The 20,105-nt window shown below is 38.4% G+C and overlaps 1 protein-coding gene across 5 annotated transcripts in view; it reads left to right on the top strand.

Annotated features, from left to right (window-relative positions):
* CNTNAP4 (contactin associated protein family member 4) overlaps positions 1 to 20,105 on the top strand; it is a 253,966-nt gene that overhangs the window by 143,678 nt on the left and 90,183 nt on the right. For 4 of the 5 annotated variants that reach the window (XM_058706376.1, XM_058706373.1, XM_058706374.1 and 1 more), the window contains 5 exons: positions 4,581 to 4,784; positions 5,555 to 5,739; positions 6,547 to 6,690; positions 9,665 to 9,926; positions 17,764 to 17,913. In XM_058706376.1, the coding sequence (XP_058562359.1) occupies positions 4,581 to 4,784; positions 5,555 to 5,739; positions 6,547 to 6,690; positions 9,665 to 9,926; positions 17,764 to 17,913 (945 nt within the window). Of the gene's footprint in view, positions 1 to 4,580; positions 4,785 to 5,554; positions 5,740 to 6,546; positions 6,691 to 9,664; positions 9,927 to 17,763; positions 17,914 to 20,105 lie in introns of those variants that run through there. The other variant, XM_058706377.1, reaches the window with a different exon arrangement.

Here is a 20,105-nt window from a genome sequence, read left to right on the forward strand (position 1 = left end):
AAAAAACTATTAAAAATGTCTCAGAAGGGGGGCCCCTGGGTGGCGCAGTCGGTTAAGCGTCCGACTTCAGCCAGGTCACGATCTCGCGGTCCGTGAGTTCGAGCCCCGCGTCAGGCTCTGGGCTGATGGCTCGGAGCCTGGAGCCTGTTTCCGATTCTGTGTCTCCCTCTCTCTCTGCCCCTCCCCCATTCATGCTCTGTCTCTCTCTGTCCCAAAAATAAATAAAAAACGTTGAAAAAAAAAATGTCTCAGAAGGGGGCTAGCCTGAGGAGGATAAATGTGTCAGAACAATTTGCAACTTATTACTAGAAAATTAGAGTTTATGCCCTCCCTCTGGTGAACAGGATATGACAGGGTCACAATATTAATATTGATGGCAATCTAATCATTAATATATAACCTGAGTGACAAGCCTACTAATGAACAGATTTACAATTAGAAAAATAATTCTTTCAGTCAAGTAACACGTCTCCTCCTACATCGTTGGACTGTGGGTCTTTGGCTGTTATAAATTTTGTTAACTTCTGATTTCTAATTTTTATTACAGCCAATTGTCTAATACCTCTGTTTTTCCTATTTATACATTTCAACCGGGTATAAAAGATTCGTTTTCTGAAAGCGTTTGACAAAAGATGGGCATAAGTGTGATTCTGTTAACTGAAACATGATTATTACTTGGATGCTTAATTTAGTGTTTCTAAACAAATAAATACAGAGTTAGATTACTTTCATGAATGGCATGCATTCATTATATCTTTCATAGGTTAGTTTCAATATAAGTAAATATTGTTATGAATCATCTGAACTTTTCTTTTGTGAGAATGTATTTGCATTGGTAGTGTCCTTTGTGGAATAGCAAAAATAAATTCACCTTGAATGTTACTGGTGACGGCTCAGACGTGAAATGTTGCTTCCCCAGCCAATGATGTGAAGCCCAAGTTGAACTTTAAAGGTTAGTAATGTTGAAAGTAAAAATTTCAAAAACAAACAAATAAACATGACTTTCATTCAAATACAGAATAAAGGGGCGCCTGGGTGGCGCAGTCGGTTAAGCGTCCGACTTCAGCCAGGTCACGATCTCGCAGTCTGTGAGTTCGAGCCCCGCGTCAGGCTCTGGGCTGATGGCTCGGAGCCTGGAGCCTGTTTCCGATTCTGTGTCTCCCTCTCTCTCTGCCTCTCCCCCGTTCATGCTCTGTCTCTCTCTGTCCCAAAAATAAATAAATAAATAACGTTGAAAAAAAAATTTTTTTTAAAAAAAACAAATACAGAATAAATACATATGAAAGATTAATTAAAGAAGGAATCAGAAATATGGTAAAGCTAGTTGAAAGAAGATGCAAGACACTGAGTGTAGATAGGAATCCTGGAAAGTATGTTCGATTACTATCACTAAGTTGGGTACATCAATGGTTAATGTCGAACAGGGCACTAAAACCAAAAGCTTTTATTTTCTATCACACAGAAGTCATTTGTATTTCCACTGGGAAAAAAATTTACAAATTAACATGTAACTGAGCACAGTCTGGCTCTAACCCATAATAAATAGTAAAATGAGACCTTTATTAATTCACCTAGAATTAAATAATCTTTAGATGGACCTGTGAGAAAATGGTCCAATATGACATTGAAAGGAAGTGAAATTATTGCTTTGGGTTATATCCAGTTTTTCCAGTTTTTCTTAACAGTGGGTAAGACCATTTTCAGGAGAGACTACAAACCTATCTCTCCCACCAGCATCCTTGGAGAGATAGATTCTCATAATGAATTCAAATTAATTCTCTCTGTCTCTCTCTCTCTCTCTCTCTCTCTCTCTCTCTCTCTCTCTCTCTCTGTCTTTCTCAAGATTCTTTTTCATATAGTTCCAGATTTTTATATCATTAACTGTATGTGCCACAACACAGAGTTTTGTGATTATTGCTTAAAAGTGTATGCTGCTTGTATTTCAGATGTGTTGTGTAAACTGCTTTTTATAACAGTGACTTATATTAGACCCATTATAAGTAAGTTTTCTATCTAAAGTAATACTGTTAGGAGTCATCCTGAGTTTTTTCTTTTATGATTATTCTTGTACACATATTACACACATGTAAGTTGAAGTTATCGTATACTAACATTGTACTCACATTCTGAATTATATTTAGCTTTTCTTCCCTGAAGGTATTGTTCATACACACACTGAAGTCCATGATGGTGTGGCAGCAAGTTTGTTGATTTCCCTACTTAAACTACTTTCTCACTTACAGACCCATTTTCAAAGCAAGCCCCACTCCTCTTCCTCCTCTGAGAGCTGAGTTACTGACTGTCTCTGTATTTCTTTTCATGACGGTAGAGGAGAGAAAGTATTGGGAGAACGTCTAGGTCTTTAGGAATTAAATGTCCTAAGAGTAATTCTAAGAGCTTATGGGGACACGTGTAGGACTTGAAGACTGTGAGGAGTAGAGAGGTTAGTAGTGAGGTTTCTAGATCAGAGAGGTGAGTTTCCCCAACTACCTTAACTAAAGAGCCAGTCTTCTGTTGACCTTGATCAGTCTGTCATGGTTGTTCACTTGCTGAGCAGTGTCCACCTTCATGGAATGTCAGCTCCATGAGGGCAGGGGGCTGTGCTGGTGTTGATTACTCTCTCGATCTCAGCATCCATCACAGGGTCTCACAAACGATTTGCTGAATAGATACTTATTGTTTCTGAATGTCTCAGATTTCTTAGTTAATATCCATGGAGTAAGAAGTTAATAGGTAAGAATGAAAGAAAATGGCAAGTGACTTCATTTTAAGAGATGAAGCAGTATACCATTGCTTTAGACATCAATTGTCTGACACATTTTTCACTTTCCTTTGTTGCTGATGGAAATATACAAGGCACAAAAGCTTTAGGTGCCATGAAGGATGATTATGACCATTATAATGTGATAATAATAATAGCGAAGAAGAGAAAGAAAGAAATAGTGGGGTAAAGTAACACAGGCTAAACCTTTATTGGAAAAAAAATTCTCTTGGTAGCTTATTCCAAAAATAGACTTTATCTAAAGTAAAATCATTATTATGATGGTTGCCTTTAAGCAATACATTAACTCAGAGATAACTGCATTGCTCCAAATGCATCAGCATTTAAAGTCTGTCTTATTGGAATTTTTCTTAATTTATTGTAATCTAATAATCATAGAACACATTATTTGTATTTGACACAGAGTTATGTTTTTACCATGCACATTCATTCAGCTATATAACAAGGAATAATTGTTCAGTTAACATTATTCTTTCTACAGAATGCAATGTTTATTCATGTGCATTTGGTGAATGAATTCTTTATAAGCACATTAACAAGATGTGGAAAAATCAAACCTCTGATTTTTCAAAAGATAGCTGCATAAAATAGTTGAAAAAAGTTGGGGGGGGGTGGTGAATATAAATGGTTCACATTAAATATGATGGATAATCTGAATGAAATGTATATTTGGGCATACAAGTAGCTGTAATAATTTTGTCAAATGAAACAAGACGAGTAAACTTTAATGTCATTTCATTGACTGGGAAAAGTCAGCTAACCGGTTGAAAAATAGCTTCATTGGGTTTCCCTAACTTCTTCATTTATTACATAAATGTACTCGCAAAGGTAATTGCCTTAAAAAAAATCTTTGACTTGCGAAATGTAGAAAACCCTGCTCGGCTTTCTGAGTATTATCAGTTCTATTTTGTGTCTGTTGTTTGGGTGCAACTGATTTTGACAGATATGCTGTTATGTTACTGGTATAACATGACATCTTTTTTCAGATGAACTGAATAAAAGTGATCTTGACAATGAGTAGATAAGACACTGTCAGAAAGCTGAAAAAACATGTCAATGTCACAGTTTTGACACAAATGCAGCAGAAAAGCCCTTATAATATCATTAAGTGGCTATCTTTCCAGTGATGCTCTTTAGAAGACAGAAGATAGCATTGCTCTTAAATACTATTACTTAGCCACAAAAATAATAAAACAAAGCACAAAGGTCAGGTTAATATATACTTGAGATGGCATTTGATGAGTCTGATGGATGTGTTTATATTTTTATGCAGATCTTTTATCTATAGCATGTGTGAGAGAATTTTTGAGATATCAAAACCATTTTTTCAGGAGCTAAACACCATTTGCCTTCAGCACTTCAGGAACATGATTAAAAATACTGATGGTGAAATATGCAAAGTGGTTGTATGGATATTGATCATAACCTTTTTCTTGATTTTATTTTTTCATTGAATGAAAAGAAATAGCTTTCAATAATAGAAAATTAGGAATACATTTTGAGATGTATTTCTAGATAATGATTTTGTAAATAGGTTAGCAAAGACTAAAATGGAATCAATCCCAGGCATCACGAGGGAATTAGACACGAGCTTTTATTTTCCCTCATGATTGGCTTGGAACTGAACTATACGTGCATGTGTGTATGCACAATGCTTTATATATGTATATATGTGTATGTATATATATATGTGCGTGTATATATATGTACATTCATATGTACATATATGCGCATTTAAAATGCTTTAATAAAAAGTATATTTATCCTTTAGAATGACTTTTAATGTCTTTGTCTTTAGGATCAGAAGTGGTTGATCTTGATGGAAAAAGTTCCCTTGTCTATAGATTTGATCAAAACTCCCTGAGCCCAATAAAGGATGTTATTTCTTTGAAATTTAAAACTATGCAGAGTGATGGAATTCTGCTCCACCGGGAAGGGCAAAATGGAGATCATATCACGTTGGACTTACGAAGAGGAAAACTCTTTTTACTTATTAATTCAGGTAAATCTATTTGGCGAAGTGTTTGACAGTCTGGCCACTTAGATATCACTTCAGTAACTTTATGCTTTTATAGCTTATCGTATAACAATTAAGGTGCCTTATTTCCAGATTCAGGGCCTTATATGTACACCAGTATCATACTTAGGTATAAAAATGGTTCCTATTTTGCAAATTGTACAAGATCCTCATTTAAAATTTTTTTTTAATGTTTTATTTATTTTTGAGACAGAGAGTGAGCAGGGGAGGGACAGAGAGAAGGAGACACAGAATCTGAAGCAGGCTCCAGGCTCTGAGCTGTCAGCACAGAGCCCTATGCAGGGCTTGAGACCAGGAACCATGAGATCATAACCTGAGCCTAAGTCGGACGCTTAACCAACTGAGCTACCCAGGCACCCCTGCAAGACCCTCATTTGATGTTTCTTTTGCTTAGTGCCGAGAGAACTACATAGCTGTTTTCAAACATCATGAAGAAAGGGACGAGTCCCTGAAAAATACTGAGCTAGTAAAAATAATGAAATTGTAGCAAAGATACATTTTACTTTGCAAATGGCATGTGATGGGAAATACTAATAAAAAGAATTAATGGTGGAAGAAATTCCAGCAAGGTTGAGAGGATATTATATTCAAACTCCAGGTAAATCCATGCCAGTGTTTCGGATGGAATGCAAGGAAGAAGATTGCAATTATGAGAGATCCTGGTCCCCAAGGGGAAACTTTTTTTTTTTTTTTAGACTGGAAATAATGGTACTGTTGTTTTTTTCTCTTCTAAGGTGAAACCAAACTGCCCTCTGCTCACACACTGATCAATCTCACCCTGGGCAGCCTGCTGGATGATCAGCACTGGCATTCAGTGCTGATCCAACGGTTGGGCAGACAAGTGAACTTTACAGTGGATGAGCACAGGCACCGTTTCCACGCCCAGGGAGAATTCAGTTACCTGGACCTTGATTATGAGGTGTGATAGTTATGTTCCAATTAATGCCGATTTTTACAATGTATATGTGGCGCAGCCATGCAAAAGAAAACATACTGTAGAGACAGCACCCCTTCCCTCTTTCAGAGTAAATCAAAGTCCTGGTGACATGTTTCCCAAGGTGACCTAACTCACAGTAGCAGATTTGAGCATATGCTACTGAGGCTTTGTCTTTCTGATGATATGTTAATCTGTTATCAGAGAGAGAGAGAGTTTTCTTTTTTACCTGAAATGTATAGTCACAGATTATCACATGTAGGAAATCTCCAAGAGATCATATTACCACCGGTAAATACAGAGTGTGTTGCATGATTTTTTTGTGTGCTTTAGGGTACCCTCAAGCAGTGTAGATTTATGGAGAGGTTGTAGTAACTAATAGATTAATTAATTCATTATCAGTCGATTCAAATGCACAAACACCAGTGTGTGCCGGAAATACATATAGAACAAAACGCCATTATAACCAGTTAATGTTATTAAACAGAGATTTACCATGGATATAAAGAGGCATTTTTATTCATCAGCCAATAAACATCCAGATGTGATTAGTAACTTGTAAGAATAATCAAGCTCTAGTGTAAATGAAAACTGAATGCATGTAAATTTGTTTTCGAATCTGCATTTTAATTTTTTAAAAATATCCATATGAAATTAGCAACATGGCAGTGTAGGGTGATGAAAAATTGATTTATCTGTGATGATTAAAGCTATAGTTACTAATCATAATTATTTAAGCAAACTGTCAGAAAATCACTAAACAATATTATTGATGCCATTTTTCTTTCTAAGATCAGCTTCGGAGGGATTCCAGCACCTGGAAAATCAGTGTCATTCCCCCATAAAAATTTTCATGGGTGTCTAGAAAATCTCTTTTATAATGGAGTAGATATCATTGATTTGGCCAAGCAACAAAAACCAGAGATCATCACTATGGTAAGAGAATCTTCATATAAATGAATGAATGAAATTGTGTTGCTTTTTCACACAATAAAATTCCTTCCCTTTGGATTCCCACTTGATATGATGTGAGATTACTCTCTCTCTTTTTTTAAGAGATTACTCTTTTAAAAATTTTCTCTGCTTGGCAATATTCATGTAAGGGATTAATTCCACTTAAAGCAATTATAATTCACAGAGCGTGATTATTTTATTTTTATATGAAGTAAAACATTTTTTTTTACAGCTGATAATTTCATTTTGTTGTGATGCTATTACTCCAGGGGACCAATTTCCTTTGCTCTGTAACTACCTTAATAAGATATGCCCTGACAACCTCCCTTAATCAAGGGAATCAAGTTCCTGGAATCAGATAATATCCATGTGTATTAGAGAGGCATTTGAAAAACTATATTTTGCCATGGTCGTTCATAACAAGTGAAAGAAACGAACAGGCCGTTATGACACTGCCTCTGCCGATCTGTCCCAATAGCGATGTTGGTCAGGCTGCGTTATATTCTAATTCTATGGAAATGCACCAGATTTTAAATATAACCGTATTGGTCTGGGGTCTGTCAGGGAAGTAGCACCACTACGAGTTTTAGGAACAAGGGATCTCTTTTAGGACTTGGATCTTCACATTTGTCAGAGGAGCTGAAAAGTGGAGGCCAGCTGTCAGGAAGAAGAGTTAGAACAGGGTGAAGGAAAGCCAGCTCCTCTGTGATCATCCCTCACTGTGCTTGTATCACAGGAAATAAATACATAAATAAATAAACAAACAAACAAACAAACTCCCATGGAAAAAAATGGCTGGCATTTCACTTTTGCCTCAACTACCACACAAGCTCCCTTTTTGACTAACTTTTAACCAGAAGCAGCCAGGAAAGAGGATTCTGGGAGACACGGTTTCCAGCTTAACTAGCTTCATGAAAGAAGCTTCAAGAAAGAAGCTTCATGAAAGAAAAGAAAAACGTAGATCCTTTTCAATACATTTCTTTAATTGTTCAAAATTCAGGATATATAAATTCAAGCTCGTGTTATATCAGCCAGTCGCAAAGCACATCACGGGAATATTTATTTTCTTATTTTTTATTCCTAATTCTCTGTGTGAATTGATGTTATCTATAGGAATATACCATTCAGAAAGATTTTTAGTTATACTTGGTTAAGAGGGAAGATGATTTAAAAGGAAAATCAAAAAGCCGTAGGTAGATGTGTGTGTTTCATTGGCAAAACGAGCTTCCAGAAACTGCCCATGCAGCTAACACCTACTTTTCACTGGCAAGAGGATTTGCTGCTTGCGGGGTAGCAGGCCACTGTCCCAATGAAGCATCAGACCAAACTGCCGCTGGTAAAATGTTTCCAGTTTTATGAGGTTTGTTAGTTTATAATTGCCTTTACATTATGGGTCAGCATCACTTACTCTTCAGCTTTTATTTTCCATTCACTGGGACAAGATATTTGTCCACAATGAAAGCTAATTCACTTTTAACAGGATCACAACATAGCCAAATATCTTTGTTTAACCAAGACTAACTGGTTAAATCCAATGTGTATCCTTCTAAGTACAGTTGATTTCATTGACTTTCCAAATCTATATTTGGAAAACATGCTAAAGAATATTTTCAGGAAAAGTAAAAACCTTTATCTTCATTTCTGAAGCCTGTTAAGGAACATGTTTAACTATTTCTAAATAATTCAGAGGGCAAAGATTTTTTAAATCCTTAAATATATACTTTACTAGTTAGATAATTTTTATACATAGTATTTTAATGAAAATTTATGCAAGTCTAAGGTGTCTTGAAACTCTGTTTTAAAACTGTTAGATGAGAAATAATACATGTAAATCTGATGACACAGGCATAATAAGAAAGAGCCAAAAATGTTTAAAAAATAAAGGAATGTTGGGACGCCTGGCTGGCTCATTCAGTAGAGCATGAGACTCTTGATCTCCGAGTTGTGGGTTCAAGCCCCACGTTGGGTATACAGGTTACTTAAAAAAATAAAAAATAAAATCTTTAAAAAAATTAAAAGAGTATAAGTAGTACATTGTACATTGTAGTATCCAAGAAAAAAGGAAAGATGGGCTGATGCTATAAAGAGACCATTCTGAGGAAAGCTAGTCCCAAAGAGCCACAAACTCGTGAAAAATGCTTAGATTTGCTATTGGTCAGGTAAATGCAAGATAAATGAGAATGATATATCACTTTGGCATTTTGTCATTGAACTTGTGCAAATTTAAAAGATCTATAATACCTATTCCTGCCAAGGATGTGGGGACAAGGATATGCTTGTATATTACCGGTAGAACTGTGGAGTATTTTAACTTCTTTTTGGAAAAGAAGCTGGAAATATTTATTAAAACATATAAGTATATATAGTTCTGCATTTAGAACCCTTTTCCGTAGAACTGAAAATATACAGAGGAGCATACCGAGTTATTTATTACAGTCTTTCTGGGAAAGACAAAACCTGGAAACGAGGATATATATATGGATATATATATATATGAAATATGAAAAAATACAGAAGGAAAAAGAGTAGCTCGTTAATATTGGTTATGTTATGGGGTGGATTAGAACCAAAGGCAGCAAAGGACAAAGGAGAAAAGCATTTTCAGCCAGAGCCCAAGGAGTAGAAATCCAAGAGAAGATACGAACAAAGAATTGGCTTAAATAAATTTGTATTGAATTCAGTCACATTGAGTTAGATGCCTTTACAGAAGTTGAGAGCTGGGGAAAAATGGATTTCACCCAGAGCCTAGGGAAAAGTTTGCCTGACCGTGCTGTCACTGGATTTTGAAGAACCTTTAAGATAAATGGCAAGGATTTGAATTTTCATGTTGATAGCCTTTTGTTGTTTTAAATCAAGGGTAATTTGAGATCCATAAACAGCCTTTGTGACACTTCAGTTTCTATTACTAACATGATGGGAGTCATTCTGAAAGCTTTTTCTTTTGCTTCATTCTCAGGGAAATGTGTCCTTTTCTTGTTCGCAGTCACAGTCTGTGCCTGTGACTTTTCTCAGCCCCAGGAGTTACTTAGCCCTGCCAGGCTTTTCCGGGGAGGACGAGCTGTCTGCTACTTTTCAATTTCGAACCTGGAATAAGGCAGGACTTCTGCTATTCAGTGAACTTCAGCTGGTTTCAGGGGGTCTCCTCCTCTTTCTTAATGATGGAAAACTTAAGCTGAATCTCTACCAGCCAGGAAAATTACCCAGTGACATCACAGCAGGTAATAAGTGTATTCCTGCAGGCACAGCGTATGGGTTTGAAAGATTTCATTATCTCTCTGTCCCTTTTCCATAAACTTTTATGCATAACCAAAAAAAAAAAAAAAAACTAGTGTTTGTTTAATGAATGAATACTTGAGTTAATAAGATTATCAGGACTCTTCCTTCGAGGACCTCGATTCTAATTTCCTTTTAAGTGTGGCTTCAGCCCTAGCCGTTCTTAGTAACCAGAATGATAGTTATGGGGGAATAGAAATTTCCTTTCATGACCCTCTTCCCACTCCAGATAAATCCACATATTCTGAGGAAATGTGTTTTGGGAGAAATGCAAAAGACTTTGAAATGGGCCCAAAAGTTTACTGGGTGTCTTCATGGGAAGACCAGGCTTTGTCTAACACAATTTATTAGCCTAATCTGGTCTGTGAACGAAAAGGAGTGTTTCTTGGATCTGTATTTCTCTGTCTGTGTGTGATGTAAAACCCAAGCACTTAGTCAAAGTAACTTCACTTGCTGATATATTCTGTACAGAGTTGGATATATTGGGGAGGATGAAAAGGTTTGTGCAAACTTCTCCATTTGGGTACCAGAGGGGATTCTCTCTACTTCTAGGCAATACGGTTATCATCTTAATGATTAGAAGTGCTATAATTAAGGAGACTGTATGAGTATTTGGAAAATTAATACCTAATTTAGGTCAGCGCTTTGGGTAAGGGATATTTTTGCCTCTTCATTAAAATTATGTAGTTCTTGACAAGGGATCTCCAGCACGTTTTCATACACATGGAATAACACCCAAGCCAAGCAACTAGAGGTCACATTGGGGTGAATTGCTACATCAGTTTAATAAATGATCTTTCAGAAAAATTTAAAGATGCCATTGTACTACTCCTCTATGTTAACTATGGCCAAAATTAATCGCATATGAGAGGAAAATTGGCAGAAATACAGTTGGAAGCTAAATATAGGAAGAACAAGTGTGTAAACGGACGCACAAATACCTAGCCTTTATGTATTGGTGTTCAGTCTGTCGCTGCAGTTTAAATGTGGGAGCTGAAAGTTCAATATTAAATATAATTTTTAACAGCTACTGTGTTGTGACTTTTTCATGTAATGCTCAAAATGTGGTGGATTTGCAGACCCGACAAAAGGAAACAAAGGAAACAAATTAATCAGTGCCATCTAAATAATTAATAGGTTCCCTAAAATGAGGGCCCCAAAATGTAAGCTTGTCATTAATGTGTCATTTATTGTGATTTATTTGACATTCTAAGAAGTGGTTGTATGCATAGCCTTGTTTCAACACCTTAAAGAAACTGCTTCAGTACAGTGTACTCTAGTGAGCCCCATGAAGCTGGTTCATTCTAAACACTTTACAGGCATGAATATGTAATAAATTACTAGGTGTTGAGTCTATATAGAATACTCTGATTTGAAAATCTTTAAATTAATATTTAAATTCCTATACAGTCTAATCCACTGTGGTGTCATAGGACTCGGTGTAATTGTTCTGTAGCAAATAACAAGGAGTGCAGACTATGGATGAATGATGAACACCAGGCTAGGAGAAATTGTTGAACTTCACATTACACAGGTGGGCCTTGACTTACCGACCCCCAACTCCCATTTTTCCCCGTTTCTCTTAAGATACTAATTTTTGCCGGTTTCAGCGAGGCAAGCACCTTTTGCACTTGAAAGGGGACTCTGTAAATGGTAGTTGGGTGGGTGGTTCATTTGTACAAGGCTCGAGAACTAAGTCATTTGTCAGAATGTATTATTATGACTCCTTAAAGGGAACCAAATACTTATTGGTGGATTGTTACCATATCATGTTGAAGCTTGCCATTTTATAAGGATGGCTCAATTTTTCTTAGCTACTAAGGTATAACTTCCCAGTCTTACATGTTTTAAAGAATCAACATTTTTATCTTTTGCAGTGGCATAAAAATTAAATTATGCTGTGGAAGAACTGAATTGTTCAAATCTTTGAATTAGCAGGATACATTTTTAATGCGCTCTATAGTTTGGCACAATGTCACTTGGAATTCTTTGAAAATATTATGTCAACCTATATCATTTTGAAATATTAAAGATATTAGTCTAAATTATAAAAGATATTAGCTGGATTACAGAATCCCTCATGACACAAAATATTTCCAGTCTTTGTCGCTTTTACAGATGTCAAAGCAAAAATCATCAGATGACATCAAGAACCCAACGAACAGTGTGGTTGTATTTTCCTGTTTAAAGCAGACTCTGTATTGTAGGATTTGAGATTCTGCTATGATTTAGCATTTCTGCTGCTGCTTTTGGCTGAGGGTGAAAATCAGGCCTATAAACCAGCTTCTTGCTCTCAGGGGCAGGGCCTGGTGAGGCAGGCTTGCAGAGTAAGAAATGTTTCTGGCATTTTTTCACTTACTAGACCTTCGCGATTCTTGTGACCCCAGCAGAGGACCGGCCCTCTTGATTTGCCTAACCCAGGAGAAGGGTTCTGTGTCATTTCACCTTCCTCCCTTTCACTGTTGGACTCTTCCTACCTTTCAGAGGGTAAACCTGTCACTCTCTGAAACTCCCTCTTTCTCCGAAAGTGACCGGCACCAGGGATCTCCATATTTTCATCTTGACAAGAGCTTTCTGGAGGCCTGGAACTTTAGTTCAGGTTGGCGAATATAGCTAATGGATGAATATAGCTAATGGGTGCTCTGTTGTCAGAGCACTCAAAGATATTTAAAAACGGAAAAAACCCTTCACTTGTTCCTTGAGCAATAGCCTATGTATAACTCCCTTTTGCACCTTCGCAAAGTACCTACCCTGTCCGGCAGGGTTTTCCTTCTTTATACATCTTATTTCATAGATGCCTATTCTCATCTTAGGAGCCAGTGATGGTGGCTAAGCTGTCACAGAATTTCTTTGGCAATTTAGGGTTGATTCCAGAAGATTGTACATGAGGAGCAGATATAAATCTTTTTCCTCTTTCTGTATTTTGTGAGACAGAGAGGCGGGGGGGGAGGGGAGATGGGGGAGAGGAGGGAGGGAGAAGAGAGGGAGGGAGAGGAGGAGATTTCTGGTGAACAGCCGTGTTCTTCCCTATGACCTGCCATTCCCTCTTACTTCTTATTCCGGTCTTCCATCATTCCATTTAGCGTTGCCCACGCCTTCCACACAGCCCACACCACACTACCTGTAATCAAACAAGTCGGGCTGAATGCTTATTGCAGCAAGGGGAGCACACACCTGGGGAGCCATGGGCGTGTCTCAATTTTAAGGTGTTAAGGGTGATTTATTGTAAGGCTTGGGGCTGTTAGCTCATTTGGGGGGAAGCTTCAAGGAAGTGGAAAATTGTTCTGGATTAAATGCTGCTAGGAAGTAAGGGTAATTGTGTGATTAAGTATCTTTGTAAATCTTATCTAGAAGGATGGAGGAATGAAATAAGGTAATTGATGTAAAACAAAAACAAAAACAAAAAACATCCGTTGTCGTTCATATTATCCCAAGGAGGAAGTTTGGTAATTCTTTGGTTTTCGCAGAAGCCTTGTTATCGTCTATGTTTAGACAAGATAAGAAAGTAGTCTTGGCTTTTTTTGGTCCAAGTTCAGTGTGGTCACAGAGTTACCTTGTCTAATATTGGTATTCTATGAGGTTGTGTTCAATGGGAGAGCTCGCTCTGAGTGCTCGCCAACGTCCCATAGCATCACCCGGCTGAGAATGCGAGGCCACGTCCTGGCTGTTGGGGGCGGCTTTTCTGTTTCTCAAATTTAATTATTTACAAGAGCAAAAAAGTAAAGGAACTGCCTGTCCTGCAGGCAGAGAAGAGTGTGGGTTTTGGAATCAACTTACCAGGGGGACACTACCTTGGGTGATTTGATCTTCCTACTTGAGCCTCATTTTCTCCATCTTTAAAATGAGAATAGCAATAGCAGTGTTGAAGATCAAATGACACAATGCATGTAAGGCACACAATACCTGTTACGGATACCAGTTCAGTAAAAACTGTTTTTATTATCTTATTGTTATACCAACAACATGTCCCTCCCCAACTCAAAACTTACGAGTGGTGGGAGCAGTGCTAAAATTAGCATTTACTTACCTAATATCATGAACAAGAATGAGTGCAAATTCTATGATTTGTCACCTTCCATCCTTTTACAGCGACGTGGTCTTTTAAGGGGCTCCCTCTCATCAGATCCAAAAGCAGGAAGGAGTTGTACACTTAAAAAAAATAGAATCTCAGGGTGCCTGGGTGGTTCGGTCAACTAAGCATATGATTCTTGATTTCCGCTCAGGTCATGATCTCATGGTTTGTGAGTTCGAGCCCTGCATCAGGCTCTGTGCTGACAGGGCAGAGCCTGCTTGAGATACTCTCTCCCCCCTCCCTCTGCCCCTTTCCTATGTGTGCACACGTGCTCTCTCTCGCTCTCTCTCTCTCACTCAAAATAAATAAATAAACTTTAAAAATAGAATCTATTTTTAAACTTTATTTCTAATGTTTTTTAAATTTATTTTTGAGAGAGGACATGAGTGGGAGTGGGGGAGGGACAGAGAGACAGGGGAACAGAAGATCCGAAGCAGGCTCTGAGCTGACAGTAGTAAGCCCCATGCGGGGCTCGTACCCACAGACTGTGAGCTCATGACCTGAGCCCAAGTCAGATGCTCAATTGGCTGAGCCACCCAGGCACCCTGTAAAAAAGAGAATCAAATTTTAAAATTATCCTTTTAGTGTCTCGAGTTAAGAGAAAGAAATCAAATGGATTGTTCATTATTTCACTTATATAATAAATCCTATTGATGGGTAACAAGCCTCCTCATCATAAGTGAGCGGTGTCTGTTATAAGTGAGGCCTGAGAATAGCTTCCCGAAGTTTCCCCCACAACCATAGCACAACTTCACAACGTGCTAGCTGCCTAGGTGGGTGACTGAACTGTGTCAGATGACAGAACGGCTGTCCTGGCCATCTTTTGTTCCTAATCTAAACTGGCTTCTGTACTAAGGGAAGAAATTCCCGAGCCTTTGACTTTACTCCTACGCATGCCTCACCCAGCAGATCCCTGGAGCGCTGCTACTCAAAGTGTGGTCCCTGAGTAACACTCATTCGGTGAAATACTTGTTTCCAGATGGAGTATAAAAATTGGGATTAAGCTCTAAAACACTGCTGGAGCAATAAGTTCTTGCTGCATCATCCGAGGCCAAGGTTGCTGGACTCATATTTTATGTCTTCTTTATTTAATTTTTAGTAATTGATTTTCGCTGAGGTTTTGAAAGGATCAGTCCGCAGTAGATCAGAAAATGTTCATCACCACAGGTGGCTTGGGAAGCACTGTCCTCGACCACTAGAAAGCCTAAAATTAAATAAGAGCTGCAAAGTCGTGTCTGTAGGCACACCCAGCCTTTGAGAGAGCTGATAGGAGGCACGTGTTAGGGGGAGGGAGGGTGGGAGGTGTCTGTAGGTGTGACGCAAAGCTCAATACAAAGGCTTTCACTCTAAATGTATCCTCTTAAAGGAAGCTCTAGATGACAAATCTGGGGCATTTGATTTATTTTAGTCCAATCTCACACCATCAGGGATTACATAACTCCTCAGTTGTCTATTTCGGAACCCACTCTTAGAAAAGGTATCTAAAAGTATCTAACCTACATTTTTCATTTCTCAGTTTTTAGGTCTTTCTCATTATCTTTCACAAACTAAACCAGTTGGGTCTTTGAAAATCTTTTCTCCTTCCTGGATGTAGTATAAAAATGAGCTTTGGTGCCCAGGATGGAATTTGCGTTATACTAAATAAATCCAGGGCAAAGAGCTTAATCGCCTAACAGAGCTTCTACACATTTTCTGTCTGAAAAATAGCTGGTCAAAAATAGCTGAGGAAGTAAAGAAGTTGTACATTGTACATAGTAACAGAAAAGAGACCATGACCTTTGGGTTTAATAGAGTACTCATAGTTTAGTTTACTAATTTGATCCGTAAAGTCATACAGCATTGAGTATTCAATGGATATAAAAAACCTTGATGGTTAATCCACAATAGAGGTGCTTAGATTCCACCTGTCTGCTCATGTTCAACCACCGACAGACTTAATTCCCTTTAAGAAGGAAAGGGCTAACTCATCTCATGGATTCATGACACAGGAGCTTCAGTGGGAGGGATGGGAGGTTATTTTTTAGAAGTGATGAGAAAACTTTGATTTTTGATTCGTGTGAATTTTGGTCATATATATCATCTTGGGAACTCCAGGGAAAATATAAAAATGAACAAAACCCACAATTTTCCATGATGAAAAAATTACTGTTGATATATTGGGGTAGTTTCAGCCCTTCCCCATATGTATACAAAAAAATAGGAGTATCCTTAGAATTGTATATATGGAGTTGATTCTCATTCTTTGCAGTAGTTCTATTGTAGAAAGTCACTGTGGACACTGCATTAACAAACACTGAACCATCACTCCTAGAATTAATGGGGTTAGGTTCCTGTGACTTTCTGGTCACAACATTTTTGTCAACCAATCAATCCATAACCTTGTTTTATGTGTGATTCTGTTTAAAGATACCTTATTTCATATATATTGTTGATCCATTAACATTGAACTCATGGTCAACTGCACTATAAGCAATGGCTGAGTGAAGTTCATCGAGCATGTGTGTTTTCTCTGTGAGACACATCACAGCCTTCTTGCATGTAGTAACACCAAACCTGTACTTTGTCACTAGGACTGATATCTTTTTTTTTTTTTTAGTTTATTTTGAGAGAGAGAGTGTGCATGTACATGAGCGGGGGTGGGGTAGAGAGAGAAGGGGAGAGAGAGAGAATCCCCAGCAGGCTCTGCACTGTCAGGGGCTTGATCTCACCAACCCCTGGGATCATGACCTGAGCTGAAATCATGACCCATGTCACTCAAGTGACTGAGCCACCCAGGTGCCCCCTGAGGTCTTTTAAATTGCAAAATCACCAACCAAAAGCACAAAAAGTTGGAAAACGTGTTTGCATACGACAGCTGAAACAAGTGTCATCTCCTTGTTTAACCTCAGCTGGAAACGTGTGTCCATCCATTCCGTTTTTTCACTGTTCTATATACATTTCTGTGAATGATTCCAAAGATGCCCTGAGTATTGATTTGGGGGTTACAAAAACATTATGGTGACTTAGGTGGATTTGCAAATCCTCTGCACTATGAGGATCGACTATGTAAATGTGGTTTTACACACTGCTGTATTTATTTATTTATATATTTTTATGTTTATTTATTTATGAGAGGGACACAGACAGCACGTGAGCAGGGGAAGGGTGGGGAGAGAGGGAAAGAGAGAGAATCCCAAGCAGGCTCCGTGCTGCCAGCCCAGAGCCTGACGTGGGGCTTGAACTCGTAAAACCGTGAGATCATGACCTGAGCCGAAACCAAGAGTCAGACACTTAACCGACTGAGCTGCCCAGGTGCCCCCACACTGCTTTATTTTTTAACTTTGTATTATATGGGCAAACTTTCAATATTGATTATAGTCTCTCCCAATATTTTTGTAATGATTGACTTGATATACTTTGCTAAATATATAAAATGATTACACACAAATGTAAAAAAAAAAAAAAAAGCAGATAAATCGTTTTATTGGGTTAGACTTTGCCCAGTGTTGGGGATTTTGTTCCCTTTATTGAGACCCTCAGAAAGGAATCATATACCATTTTCCCCAAGAGGGTACCCACTTGTCTCCTCTTCCTGTCTTTTGGTTTCCTTTTGTTAACATAAGGGAGTGCTGTGCTTGATTGGGTGATGTGTATATTGCTGTTCCTAACCAACGGCTTATGCTGTTCCCTGTTGAGAGATAACTCTTGTAACGGATTTTTATCTCCCCTAGGTGTTGGATTAAATGATGGGCAGTGGCATTCCATCTCCTTATCTGCCAAAAGGAATCACTTGAGTGTGGTAGTGGATGGCCAGGTGGCCTCTGTTGCTTCTTCCCTGGGGTCTGAGCAGACTTATTCAGGTGGCACCTATTATTTTGGAGGTAAGAGAAGAGGTCAGGCCATATGGGACACTGACCCATATTTGCAGTTATTTCCCCTTTTGTCCTGGAGATGTCATCATTTTAACGAATGTCAATAGTATGGAATAATGTCTCCCTCTCGTTGAGCATGGAAATGTCGAGTGAATCCAGATGACCGACTATGGCCTAAAAGGCCTTTCTTAGAGATGGATTTACTTATGTTTACAATTTCTGCATGAGAATGACTGCAAATTAGCCACCCTCTTCAGTTCTTACTTTCGAACTTTGTTATATTTTCCTAGTGTTAAGTGGTTCTTATATGACTTTTTCAGATTTTTATGGCCTGGTTTTATTGCAGTATTTTCCTGAACGTGGCTCTTAGCTCCTCTGGAGCATCCTTATTGCTTTCCTACTGTCCAATGCAGAAGGGCAATATTATGCCAATGGCAAATAATCTAACTCAATTAGCCATAGAAACCTCTGTTCATCGCTAAGTAATAATGCACTGATACCGTGGATGAAATTAGGGCATCAACCTTCAACACCAGGTCATCTCTCTAAGAGAACAAAGACACATGAAGCGTTTACCTGCCCAGGGGATGTTTGATTGAACTAAAAGTTTGGAAAAGAAAACCTTGGAAATGGAAATGAATCTTTAGCGTGGAAAATTAAAATCAAAGGTGATTTGCCATTAGAAAGGCAAAGGTATAAAACTGTTAATAGTAAGACTTATTTCTAATCTTGACTTGGTATGTTTTTTATTGCTGCAATTTTGAATTTTAACAGTCCTTCTGTCTAGAATCACTTTTGAATTTGGTGGCAAGTAGCCCAATCTTTATGATTCATCAGTAAAATACAAATTCCTTTCTAAGAGTTGACAGTAAGCACAGAGACCATGCCTCATTCGGCTGATATTAACACTTTCAAACAAACACTTTCCATGCTACCCAAGGAGGGGTCCATATGGCGTTGCTCTGTGTTCCCACCATAACTTAAAGGGAAACTTTCACAAAGTCCAGAGCCCTCGATGTCCTACAATTGAAGGAGGAGGATGCCGTCAAATTTTCGCAGCAGGAACCCGCGTGGGTGGCACCAACCTTGACTTGCAAGTGGAATGACAGTACATCTACAAAAGGAAAGGTGATGGCGTCTACATCATGAATCTGAAGAGAATTTGGGAGAAGCTTCTGCTGGCAGCTCGTGCGCCATTGTTGCTGATGAAAACCTGGCTGATGTTAGCGTCGTATCATACAGGAATCCTGGCCAGCAAGCTGGGCTGAAGTATTCTGCCCCTGGAGCTGCTCCTGTTGCTGGCCACTTCATCCCCGGAACCTCCACTAACCAGATCCAGGCAGCCTTCCAGGAGCTGAGACTTCTGCTGGTTATTAATTGCAGGGCCGACCACCAGTCTGAAGAGATTGAAAAGAAGGAGCAGATTGCTGCTGAAAAGACTGTGACCAAGGAGGAATTTCAGGGTGAATGGGCTGCTCCAGCGCCTGAGTTCACTGCCACTCACCCTGAAGTCACAGACTGGTCCTGAAGGTGGGCGGGTGCCCTCTGTGCCTGTTTGGCATTTCCCTACTGACTCGGGCGCTCAGCCTGCTGCTGAAGACTGGTCCACAGCTCCCCCTGCTCAGGCGACTGAATGGGCAGGAACCAGCACTGAGTGGTCTTAAGCTGCTCTTCCACAAAGGCCAACGAAATGGAAATAAGGTGGATGGAAAGTAAAAAATTTCTTAAAAAAAAAAAAAAAAGAGAACAAACAAACAAAACCCCCTACATAATCCATTACTGTGAATGGCAGCATAGTGGCAACAATCCCAAAAGATGTAATTGGCTTCTTTAGCGAGATTTGTGCATTTCTGAACCAACTTGTTTATTAAACCTCATGGAATATATGATTGATTTTCTGGGAATCCATAGGAGCATATTCCTTTAATAAATGGTAAGATCTAGAGAACAAATTAACTAAGAGCTTTCACTTCAACAGAAAAGATTTAGAAGCACTAAAAGAGATTTTAAAAACACGCATATTGTTAAGTGTGGAAAAAAAAAGACTAGATAAAAATGACTGGATTGGATAAAAGTGTAAATCATGAAAATAGAATCATCATTCTTACAGTATTTTTCATCCTTTATGTTCATATTTAACAATGCCTACCTATTTTTGTGGAAATTTTTATTGCTATTATTCATTCTGTAATATTTTTTTA

The sequence above is a fragment of the Neofelis nebulosa genome, chromosome 17 (assembly GCF_028018385.1).
Source record: "Neofelis nebulosa isolate mNeoNeb1 chromosome 17, mNeoNeb1.pri, whole genome shotgun sequence".
NCBI lineage: Eukaryota > Metazoa > Chordata > Mammalia > Carnivora > Felidae > Neofelis > Neofelis nebulosa.